The 11316-nt window shown below is 41.6% G+C and overlaps 1 protein-coding gene across 4 annotated transcripts in view; it reads left to right on the forward strand.

Annotated features, from left to right (window-relative positions):
- The window catches only part of hivep2a (HIVEP zinc finger 2a), a 117538-nt gene extending 108348 nt beyond the window's left edge, over nucleotides 1–9190 (forward strand). For all 4 annotated transcript variants that reach the window (XM_031751536.2, XM_039598925.1, XM_039598924.1 and 1 more), the window contains 4 exons: nucleotides 2505–3387; nucleotides 3634–3742; nucleotides 5116–5223; nucleotides 6105–9190. In XM_031751536.2, coding sequence (XP_031607396.1) covers nucleotides 2505–3387; nucleotides 3634–3742; nucleotides 5116–5223; nucleotides 6105–6818 — 1814 coding nt within the window. In that variant the 3' untranslated portion in view covers nucleotides 6819–9190. The remainder of the gene's footprint in view (nucleotides 1–2504; nucleotides 3388–3633; nucleotides 3743–5115; nucleotides 5224–6104) is intronic.
- Nucleotides 9191–11316: the final 2126 nt, after the last annotated feature.

Raw genomic sequence — 11316 nt, forward strand, 5'->3', positions numbered from 1 at the left:
GCATCCATGTCAAACAACCACACCTGACACACAAGCTGACTAAAAAAAATATTTAAAAAACACCTCTTATGGCCTTAAAATACTCCAGGAACAATTTAAAGCTACAGCTTAGAAAAAGAAACAAATATTAGCCGGTCAACCTCAGTGACGAGGTTCATGAGGATACGCCAAGGAATACGCCGTGCTATTAATCTGCTGATGTGGAAATAATCTGAAAATTATTACTGGCGAACCTGTTGTAGGCTGATATTGACGAATGAATATGATTTTCCATGAAATATTCACCAATAATAAATCCTCATCAGCTGTCTCTCGGGGCTGTGGTCTCGATTTCCCGTTAATCTCCTGATGACTTGATAATGAAGCTGGAAATTAGTGGGATTATTTTTATAATCTATGGAGTTTTCACCATTTGCAGTTATTACTTTCAGCTGATTTTTGCTACACTTCGTTCTTTAAACATCTGGAGGGACGGCATCTTGGTATCTAGTTTGCTCTTGTAAAGAATGGATCCACTGATTCTCTATACCTCTCTATTGCCATTAACTAATTATTTAAGCAACCAAATGAACAACATATAAAAAATAAAGTATAAAGCATTTATTGTCATACCTGACTGACATACCTCCACGTTGGCTCACGTTGGAAGAATAACAGCATTTTTCTTTCAATGTGAATTTTTAATTAACTGGACAAAATGTGAGTAAATATTTGAATTGACCATCAGTAAATGAATTTTTGTACTACCTGGTTAAAAACTTGGAGTTTCAAATGTAATTACTTAACCTCCTAAAGTGTCCTAAATGTGCCACACAAATGGGTCCAATCTTAATTTTAAGATGATTGTGTCCAAGTATCACAGTTGGAATTTCGGTCAAAATCCATAACGACCAAATAAAATACATCATCGGATAATTCGGTATCTAAAAATTTTGTCGCCACACAATTACTTACGAATTCAGGATAAACACTTGATTGCCTGAGTCTCACAAATGGAGATGTTAGTTAGAATTTGATCTAGATTTTTTAATCTACTCAAGCATTTATCTCTTCTGCTGTGAATGGGCTACCCCACTGTGTTTTTCCTGCTAGCCAGCTAACATTTGCCTGTACTGAAGTCGGCTTTGAACAAACGTTTTACTCTTGTGCTCAGCGTGAGCATCTCTCAACCAATCACTTAAGATTTCTGTGAAAAAATGTGTTACGAATAAAAAGTGTAGGTTGTCTTTGCATAATTTTTGTAAAAGCGAATGAACTGAGCCATTACCATCATATTTTACCAGAATGGGACTGGTAGCTGGTGGTAATGCCCCACCATGTAGACCACCAAATTAAATGTAACTGTGTTTTGGCATGCCATTTAATTGGGATATGATCCCACATATACACAGGGGTTTTTTGGGGAAAGGGAGGGCTACAGAAATCCAGTGAGTGAGTCACTGAGACATAAACACTGGTGGTTTGTGAGAAACTGTTGTATATAAGACTAACTGGAAAAGTAGTCCAATGTTAGTGCAACTGATTTCCGTTGAAATAGTTGCCTAAATACGATTTATTAACTACTTCTTCTTCTCTGTGCTGCATATGGGGGAAAAATACAATGCTGATGGAATTTCTTTTTTTCTTTTTTCTTTTTTTTAAATCAATTTTATATTTTTCGATCTCTCTGTGGACAGATAAGAAGCTCTGAACAACAAAAACATGCCTCTGTTTCAACTTAGACTCTTTTGAAAGTCACAAAAAGCAAGCAAACTTTCTAATTCCCAGAATTAACGTTTTTCAGCCAATCGTCTGGCTGCATATTAAAGCGTTGGTTACCTGCCAGCCGTAACTTTGCTGCTACTATACAATAAGACCCTGCCAACATTTGGCTGCAGTCCATCCTGTGGGAAAAACCAAAGTGTTGAGGGTTTAAATAACTTTCTTTTTATTGTGTTTTATTGTTTTGAGCTGGTGGGAATGAGGTTTCATTGGTGTTTTGTTTTACACCTAAACTCTTTCACCTATTAATACAAACCATTTCTCTCCCCCCACTCTTCTGTTCTTCATTGTCCTTTTCGTCTCCTTCTACCTTCTTTTCCCCTCCCGTTCCTTTTACTTTATCCTTTCTTTGTCTTCTTCCTGTTTCTCTCCTTCCTTCTTTCTACTCCTTCTGCTTTCTTTTCTTCTTCCTCTTCCTCCTCTGTATTTTTCTTCCCACTGTTTTTGTTTCTGCCTTTTCTCCTTCATCTCCTTTATACATTAATGTTGCTGTTTCTTGTCCATTTTCCCCTTTTTTCTTCCTCTTCCTGTCCTTTCGTCCTTATTCCTGTGTCCGTATTCTGTCTCTTTTCTTTCCTTCCATTCTTCTTCTTCTTGCCTTACTACTTCACTTTCAATCCTTTTTCCTTATCTCTTTTTCATTCCTGTTTTTCACTCTTCATCTCCTGCTTTAATATTTTTCACATCTTCTTCCACTTCCTCTTTTTCCTTCTCTCTCTTGCTGCTTTCTCCTCTTCTTCAAGATGTCGGAGATGAAGGCCAGAGGTCTTCAGAGAAGAATTCCAGAGGTGAGATGGCAGAGCACCAGTTTTCAGATGCTGATGACTCAGAGGGTGGTGAAGAAGATGGTGATGAGGTGGATGATGAAGACGACGACGAAGAAGACTATGATGGTGACTCCACCCCAAAGACTCGCTCGCGCTCCACCAGCCCGCAGCCTTATGGCCTGCCCTCCCTTTCTGTCACAGCTGTGGCCGCCTCCCAACCTGTTCCTCACTTCTCTTACCATTCAGCGTCCGACCTCCTGGGAAACACGAGCAGGCCGCCTCTGTTTGGCTATTTCACCACCGTGCCGAGTATCCAGATCACACCGCAGGCTCCGCCTACCGACCTGGCTGGGCGGGAGTACAGTCAGTCAGAGTACCAGAGAGGCCAGCAGCGGCCGCAGGGTAGCAGGTTGCTGGTTCCACCCTCCTCCTCCTCCATGGATGAAGACCTTCCCGTCCCCTCCCCGGATCTCTCCTCCCCCTCATCACGGCTTTCCTCACCCGGTTTGGACAACTCTGGCTGCCCATCCCCCATTTCCCCATCCTCCTCACCCTCAGCCCGCCGTTACCTCTCCCCACGTCGTGACCTCTCACCCCGCGCAGGACACCTGTCACCCCGGCGGGACATTTCTCCTCTTCGTCACATCTCCCCTAAGAGAGACCTGGGAGCAGCAGGGGGATACAGACGAGACCTTTCCCCAAGAAGGGGACACCTGTCACTGCTTTCTCCCTTGTCTCGGCCCACGTCTCCATCGGGAAGGGATTACAAGCGAGACCTTTCACCACGAGGCCGCCACAGGGGGATGATCCGGCCTGTGTCTCCTCGCAGAGGACTTCACCAACACCTCCACCACCAAAGGTAAGCTCAAATTTTGAATGATGTCAGCCACTTTGTTACTTAATGGCTAATAGTTTTAGCAAGTTATAGGTCCGAAGAAGAACCTTTTCCATTTAATCCAGTACCCCTAACTGATTCACTTAAATAGCTTAACAGCAAACCTCAGTTCAACTTAAAACTACTCAGTATCATTAACAGATAAACAGATGCACATTTTACACTTGATTAAGGTATAATGTGATATTTGTCCGTATTTGTGACCACCAGCCAGCAGAGCGGGGCGCGGGGCCTGAGGCCGAGTCATCAGACTGGTGCGTTGGGTCAGGGAGAGTTCAGCGCTCTGGGACGTCACACAGCCAGCACAGAAATGGAGACGGTAAGATTTTGTTCACGATTATGCTTCAATGTTTAAATATTTTAGTTTCACACTGACGCTGATTGTTGTATGGGACAGACAATGGTTTAACTTATCAGACATGAGTGATGGAGCTAAAGAATAACATGGACACATGAGGGAAATTGGCCAGGAAAGGGACATAAGCAGTCTGATAGTTAGACTGTGAGCTTGAACCTAATGCATATTTTGGAAGCGGGATTAAGAATTATATTCTGGATCCTTTATTTAACTTATTTATATTACAACAAACGAAATCCAAATCCACCTCCTTTTCCTCTCAGTCGTCATTTATGCCTGCAACAAGAACAGTAGTACTCTACTATTCTTGTTGCTGCTCATGTCAGAAGATATCTTCTCTCTCTTTTTAACAATAAATGTTCATACCTAGAAGGTGAGCTTGTTTCACAGGTTCTTAGGCTCAGATTTCTCTGTAAGTTTGCTTATGAAAAAGTATCATTTTTATTAGTCTGGGAGGAAGATTTTGATCAATTTTGTTCACAGAAATGGACTTCTCCTCACTTTCAGTAAATACATGCTTGTGGTTTTGTTAAAAACATTTGCCTCTCTAAAGTCTACCGTTGAAGTAGAGCATTTGAGTATGCGGACTGTGATTTTGATGTGAAAAACCCGAAGCACAACTTAGGAATATAGAAGAAAAGGACAGAAAGAGGGAGCCAAGAAAGAGAGAACCTGACAGAGACGAAGCCGTCTGGCAGACAGAAGAAACATTCAGAGAGGATGAGGGAATAAAGAGCGAGTCAGATAGACTGAGAGGGTTGGAGAGACGGATGATTGAAGATAGGGCTGCTGGGTTTTGGTGGTAATGGGATCTTGGCTGGCTGGTGTGGTTAATAGCGCGGCTGTTTTTCTTCTTAAGAGCCCTACTTCAAACTCCAGCTCCTGCTGCTGGTCCCACTTAAACAAAGCATGAAGCAGAGAGCGACTCTGCTTGGATAACTGACTGCTCTTCAAATAACTGATTAATGCTTTAACAACCATTTTTCATACACAAGAAATCTGAGCGAGCCTTCATTCTTTAGATTTCTTTGTTCTCGTACCAACACCTGTTGTCCAGCACCATCGCGCATTTCATCAGGGTTCATTCGTTTATTTTGTTACATAAGATTTGGATTTCCATTGAAAAACCTCCCGTGTGTGTTTATTGTAAGAAGAATTGTCCAATAATCATGTGTATTTATGTTGAGGGCATGTGCTGCCTGTCAAAATGTAAATGCTGGTGTTCATTTGAGCAGTCTGACTCTCTCTGGGAGAAGAAATTTTCAAGTAAACTCAGCAGTTTGTGATTATATCCAGCAGCATGACTTCATCTTCATCTTCTCTTTGGCTTCCAGGAACATCCGGGTTCACCGTCATCAGGGGATCAGGGTAGCCGTGGTAACCAGTCTAGCCCACCCCACCAAGTCCTCTACAGTCACCTTCCCCTACATTCTCAACTACAGGTATTTTTTCTATTTTTTATTTTTTTTATGATACAGATTTTGATTGTTTTACAAAAACTGTATGTAAAAGATGGACCGTCCTGTTTTAAAGCCTCAGCTTGAGCCCTCAGCAATTTTTGTTTTTCCAAAGCCAGCTGTCACGAGCAAGAGGTGGAAAGCAAAGTAGCCCCACATTAATCATACCATGCTTTATTGTTCATTTGATCACTTACAAAATGAACATCATGTTCTATTAAAGACATGAAACTACCTACTGAGGCTATAAACTCACCAGGAAAGTATTTCCTGTGGTAAGAAATAAGGTAATTTTTTCTTGTTTTGCAACCAGAAAAATCGCCCCCTGCTGGAGATTTGAAAGAATGAAAGTTTAAGGCATAGATATTTTCATGTTTTGTATGTCCTTAGTTAAGTAATATTTCATTTATTACTTGACTTAATTTGAGAAAAAAGGATATGTTGTAAAAGTAGAATTTAGTACTCTATTGTTAAATTATTATTCCCATAATTATAAAACCATCTTATACAAAACGTTTGTATGTAATAATGCTACTTCTGCTAATTAAGTAGATGAAATTTCCCCTTGTGGGACTAATAAAGGTATCTTATCTTATCTTATCTTATCTTTTGTTTTGGGATAAATAAAGGTTAAAGAAGAAGACAACAATTGATCTAAGAAAACAGATTTTTGTCATTTACAAACAACTTTTCTTCTTCTTTTAAAGATTTTTTTTCCCCAAAACTGTAAAAGAGCATAAATGTTACTCACTTTAGAGTAAACAAGGACTGTTTTCAGTGGCATAAATGCTCCAGTGGAGTATTTAGTTCAGTATAAATGGGATCAGACATTTAACACGTGACTGAATTAAACGTTTCTCTTTCAGGTGCGCTCGCCTTACCCAATGATCCCCATCGGTGGAATCCAGATTGTACACTCTGTTCCTGCGTCCGTTAACACCCCTCTGGCCCAGCAGGGGGCTTTGCAAGCTGCTCGGATGTCACTGCAGAAGAGCATATCGGAGGACTCCATCACCAGCGAGGCACATTTCACCTCCTTTTCAGAGAGGGGCGGGCACGGAGCAGTAGTGGGAGAAACAGTGAGGGATTCAGCATCACCTCTCCGCTCCTCACAGGAGAAGGAAGGAGGAGGAGGCGTGAGGCAGGAGCAGGAGCAGGAAGAGGGAATCCAGACGTGCACCAAGGCCATCGCCTCCCTCTGCATTGACTCCAAGGAGTTTGCTGAGAGAGGAGGAGGTGGAGGCAGAGTGGATGACGGGAAAGACGGAAGCAGAGCGCCTTCCTCCTCTTCCTCTCCGTCAGCTTTGTCCCCAGACTCCCATCAACACCATTCGCCATCTCCCCACCCATCACCATCTCCTCCTCAAGGTCCTGGTATTCAGCACTTTAGCAGCCTGGAACTCAGGCCTCCCCACTCATCAGTCCCAGCCTCTCCTCACTCGCCCTCTTCCTCCTCCTCATCCCCTTACCCTCCGAGCCCCGGATCTGACAGCCTGCAGCCTCCAATGGCATCCAAACCTCTCAAGATGGAGAGAGACAGAGAGGCAGAAAGCACAAAGAGAAGCAAAGACGTGTCGTAGTGCTGCAGAGGAGGACCAAGGGGAGGAGGAGAAACGATGGATGTCTCCTTTTTTTGTTTGTTTGTTTTCGGATAATAGGAAGGGATGAAGTGCAACAGGAGAGAGAAAAACTGACTTTTGCACACTTTACACACAATTTCTTCTCACATTTTCTCTCTCTTACACACATAAAAACATAAAGACTCAAACGGACCTCTTGATGTTCGTGTACAGCATGCCTGTTTTAAACGGGGCCTGCTCTCAGAGACTTTCTTATTTAAAGACTTTAAAGAGCATACACATGTACGGTAACTCCCACCAACGTGAGCCCGACCAAAATCTGCTAAAAACAAAACAAAGGACTCTAGTTAAACGGTACGACGAAGAAAAACAAAAAACCATCGGACAGCTACGTGTGTGCCTTTTCTTTAATTTCTCTATCTCTCTCTCTTTTTTTTTTGCTTATGTTCTTATAAGCAAACAAAGCAGGAAAGTAAATGTAAATAAAGTACAATACTATCACGTATCAGCTTTGTAATAAATGCAACCCCCTCCCTCCTCCTCATCCTCCTCCCCCTTTCATCCCTGTTTTTTCTTTCTCTCTCTCTCTTTTTTTTGGACACCTTAAACTTAAAAGTCTCGACAAGCGATGTGAAGTTATGGATATGATTATTACGTACGGTTGCACTAAAACATATTTTTATATGAGTGAAATTTAAAAAATGGCTTTTTTGTGTACAGCAGCAATCCTATAATACTATTTATTATTATTGTTACCATGTTTCATAAATTGTACATTTTTTCTTAAATGTCGTGGATGCCTTTTTCTATGTAAAGCATGGGTTTTTTGCTATCGCTTACATTAGGGCGAGGATATGCACACTGTAATATGGCTTTTTATGTTAGACCTATTTATATACGTCTAAGTGAGCCCCCTCTACTTGGAGGTATATACACATAGAAGATTTACCAGAATATTTACCCAGCATATTAATACATACAGTATATAGAATCTATCAACCTGTCTGTCTATCTATCTATCTATCTATCATCTATCTATCTATCTATCTATCTGCACTTAACATGTAGAATGACATTCACATTAAGGTTATGGTAGTTTGCTTGTACATTTTCTCTGGTGCTCTTTGCCTGCCCCCTGCTTGTGATTTTTCCTCTTTTTTATCTTAACTTTTGTGGTATTATGTCTTGTTTTTCTTTTGATTTTTAGAAGGCACAGATTTGCGCACAGCATTAAGTGAATGCCTTCTTGCACCTTGGCTTTTTTTCCTTCTTTTTTTGTGCTTAAATGTTGGTTTTAACTCTGCCCCGCCTCTCTCCATACACCCCCACACTCCTCCCGCCCAACCGATGCATCCATCTGCAACCAAGATTAACATCAGGCGGAGGCAAAGGTAGCTCCACATTCTTGAATGAATGCCAGATATGTAAACGGGAAAAACATTCCAGTCCATGTAAATACCCAGTCATCTCCCCCTAAACTCACACATACACACATTTTTTTGTTATTGATGCACATTTTTGGGGCAATGGCAATCAACCCACTGAAACTCTTACTGAATGGATTTATTTCAAGGGGGACACACATGCAAACACATGCATCAAACTTTCTGACAAATGCACCTTATATTTCTCCTGTGGACGTCCCGGTATTCATCGGTTTTTCTTTCCTTTTCTTTTGCAGCGAACTTTGAACGAAGTGTTTAGGGGGAGATCTGCTCTGTGCTCTTCACCCTAAACTGTCGGAGAATATTAAGAATACATACAACAGTCGTGATTTTAAGGCTTTCTGCACTGCTTTTTTGGCCCGCCTGTGGTCCCTCCTCATCTCCTGAATATCCATTTTGTAGCTAAGCAATATTTAGCCAAAACTCTGCTCACCAGCAGGGATTGTATTTGTTGCAAGGCAACAACAGCATACTTAAAAATCCTAAAATCAGGAGAAGAAGGGAGCGGTTGGGACAACAACTCTTTACTCTTGTTGACAGTTTCGGGCCGAGTCGGGCAGGCTGCAATGTGAGTGTGTATCTCTGTATTCTGTACCAGTGTGTATTCGACCAGTATATCCTCTTCTTACGACGTTTTTTCTATTTCGATCCTCCCTCTGTTATGTACACTTATCCTGATGACAATGATGTCTTTAAAAACTCTTTCTCTCTTTCGAAGATATCAAAGCACAAGTCATTGTATAGAAATGACAACAATACATAAAAAGGACAAAAAAAAGAGGTAAACATGCATATAAAAGGGTAACTTTTGTGATGGTGTTCTGTGGAATTAATACAAATATCATGTATGACCCCAGTTGCAACAAGGAATCGCAGTAGAAGTGGAAGAAATGGATTGTTGTTTTCAAATAAATATGAATAGTATAATTTTTTTGTGTGCGTTCAGTTTGTCTTTAACAAAAAATTGTAATAAAATATTTATAAATGTGTCTACTTTGCGAAGTGTTGCTTATAGAAAAATATAGAAGGTAATTATTGCTGGACTTATAGCTTCCCTCTTAGCATCTTTTGCCTCTCTTGCCTCTGTTTTTTTCACTTGCTCGTTTGGGACCCACTTGCCTTTCCATATGCACACATGGAAAACCCAAGGGCAGGCAGAGGAGCAGCTAAAACTCCAAAGAAAGCAGACATCAGATATGCACACAAGCTAATGAGAGTGGGTTGTAAAGCTGCTTGCAGGGGTTGCAGCATCCCTGTAAAGCAGTGTATTGGAGAGCTGCAAAGAGGATGTATAAAAAACAACAGCTGAACCATCATCCTATACCACCAGGTAATAAGATCACTTCTGACAACAGCGAGCAATGGGTTGCTATAGTTTACAACATGTTGTCTTAAAACTGTCATTTCAAGAGGTAGAGCAGGTCACCCACTAATCGGAAGGGTGGTGGTTGGATCCTTGACCCCAAGTTGCTGTCTGATAAGGACTGTAAATGTTCAGTAGAAAGCACTTACATAGGGGAAAAAAAGGTAGTGGTTGAGTAGAAAAGCTTCTAGGCATGCTGTACAAAAGGTCAGTGCACACAGTTAAAAAACAACAACTAGTACAATCAGCAATCAACCCTCGGGAAGTCCGTGAGAATCCTCCAGTGTTTCTTCAAGATCAATATCCCAGTAACAGCTGTCAGTACATGCAAATGTACACATAAAATAAATCAGCTGTTCATAGTTCCTTTTCTAAATTGCTAACAAATGTATTATAAAAGAACGGTGTAACTTAAGGTTTTAATTAAGAGGTCATCTGTACGCCATTGTTTTTAAAGATGACAGTTTATAAGAGGGCCAGTCTTTCCCTCGGTTTCCCTCCAAACTGTCAGGGTTATATATACGGGAGAATCCAGCCTCTTGACTAGATTTTCCTGCAAGAGTGTAAATGCCCTCCAGCACCATGAGCTGCCTGCTTGCTGCTTTGTGTGCTAGGTAGATTGACGAGGGCAGTAGTTGAATTTAGGCCTAGAGTGTTGTCGTTTGGTGTAACAGTGAATACCTGCACATGTGAAAAATGACCTTCTCGCAGGCATGTGTCATCGTGCTTTTAACATACATCATAATAACATCACATAATCTGTTTTCAACCATTTAAGAGATTGTTGACTTTGTATTTGAGCTAGTTTTGGTTTATGATTGTATTAGGATTCCTTATCGTTTAGTTGTTGACATATTTATGTCTTTGGTGAAGTATTATGAAACACAAATATGGACATCTGTCACTTATTTAAGAAGCTCACCAAGCTGCCATGTGGAAAAATCATCATGTTCTTTTCAGGCAGCCAGCAGGGGGCGCCATATTGTTTGAGAAAACCACTTACCCACAACTGCTGAGACCCATATGTAATTCCCAACAGTGGTGCTTCTGTCTTGGCTCTGTGCTCTCTCAAACACAGTTGGCAGTGTTGGCAGGTGGGAAGCCTGTGAGGGATCATGTCCTTGTCGCTGCCCTGGTGATTCCTAATGGCTGACAGCAGAGCACGAAGGGTGGATGTGTGGGAAAGGCATGAACATGCTGACAATCCCCTCAGCGGCAGGTGGGGAGAAGCAGCTTGTAAATCCACATGTGTCAGAGCCTCCCCACATCAATGCCGACTGGGAGTCAGCTGTCAGTCGCATTAACTCCTCCCTGCCATTTTCCATCCATCTACCACATGCCTGCTGACTTTCTTTCCCATCCAGTTTCCCACTTTCCTTCCCTGCAGTGATGCCTGGATTTACCAAACCTGCTTCCCATTCTCTCAGTGTTCCTCAATATATGTACCAGGCCTTTTTTTTCTCCCCGTTCATTCAACAAATGTGGTTCATCATTCATGTTTAGAATATTCTTGCTATCCTGTAACCTCTACTTAAGCCTTCATCATCACTTATATGTTGGAGTTCTAACTGTATGGTCCTCTTTCCTGTTGCCTCATGGTGAGCAGTGACGATCATCCTCACAGTGTTTTCTTTTGTCTTGTTTCCCTCTCTTCACGCCCAACCACTCGCAGCAGATGGCCGGCCCTCCC

The sequence above is a fragment of the Oreochromis aureus genome, linkage group 15 (assembly GCF_013358895.1).
Source record: "Oreochromis aureus strain Israel breed Guangdong linkage group 15, ZZ_aureus, whole genome shotgun sequence".
Classification (NCBI taxonomy): domain Eukaryota; kingdom Metazoa; phylum Chordata; class Actinopteri; order Cichliformes; family Cichlidae; genus Oreochromis; species Oreochromis aureus.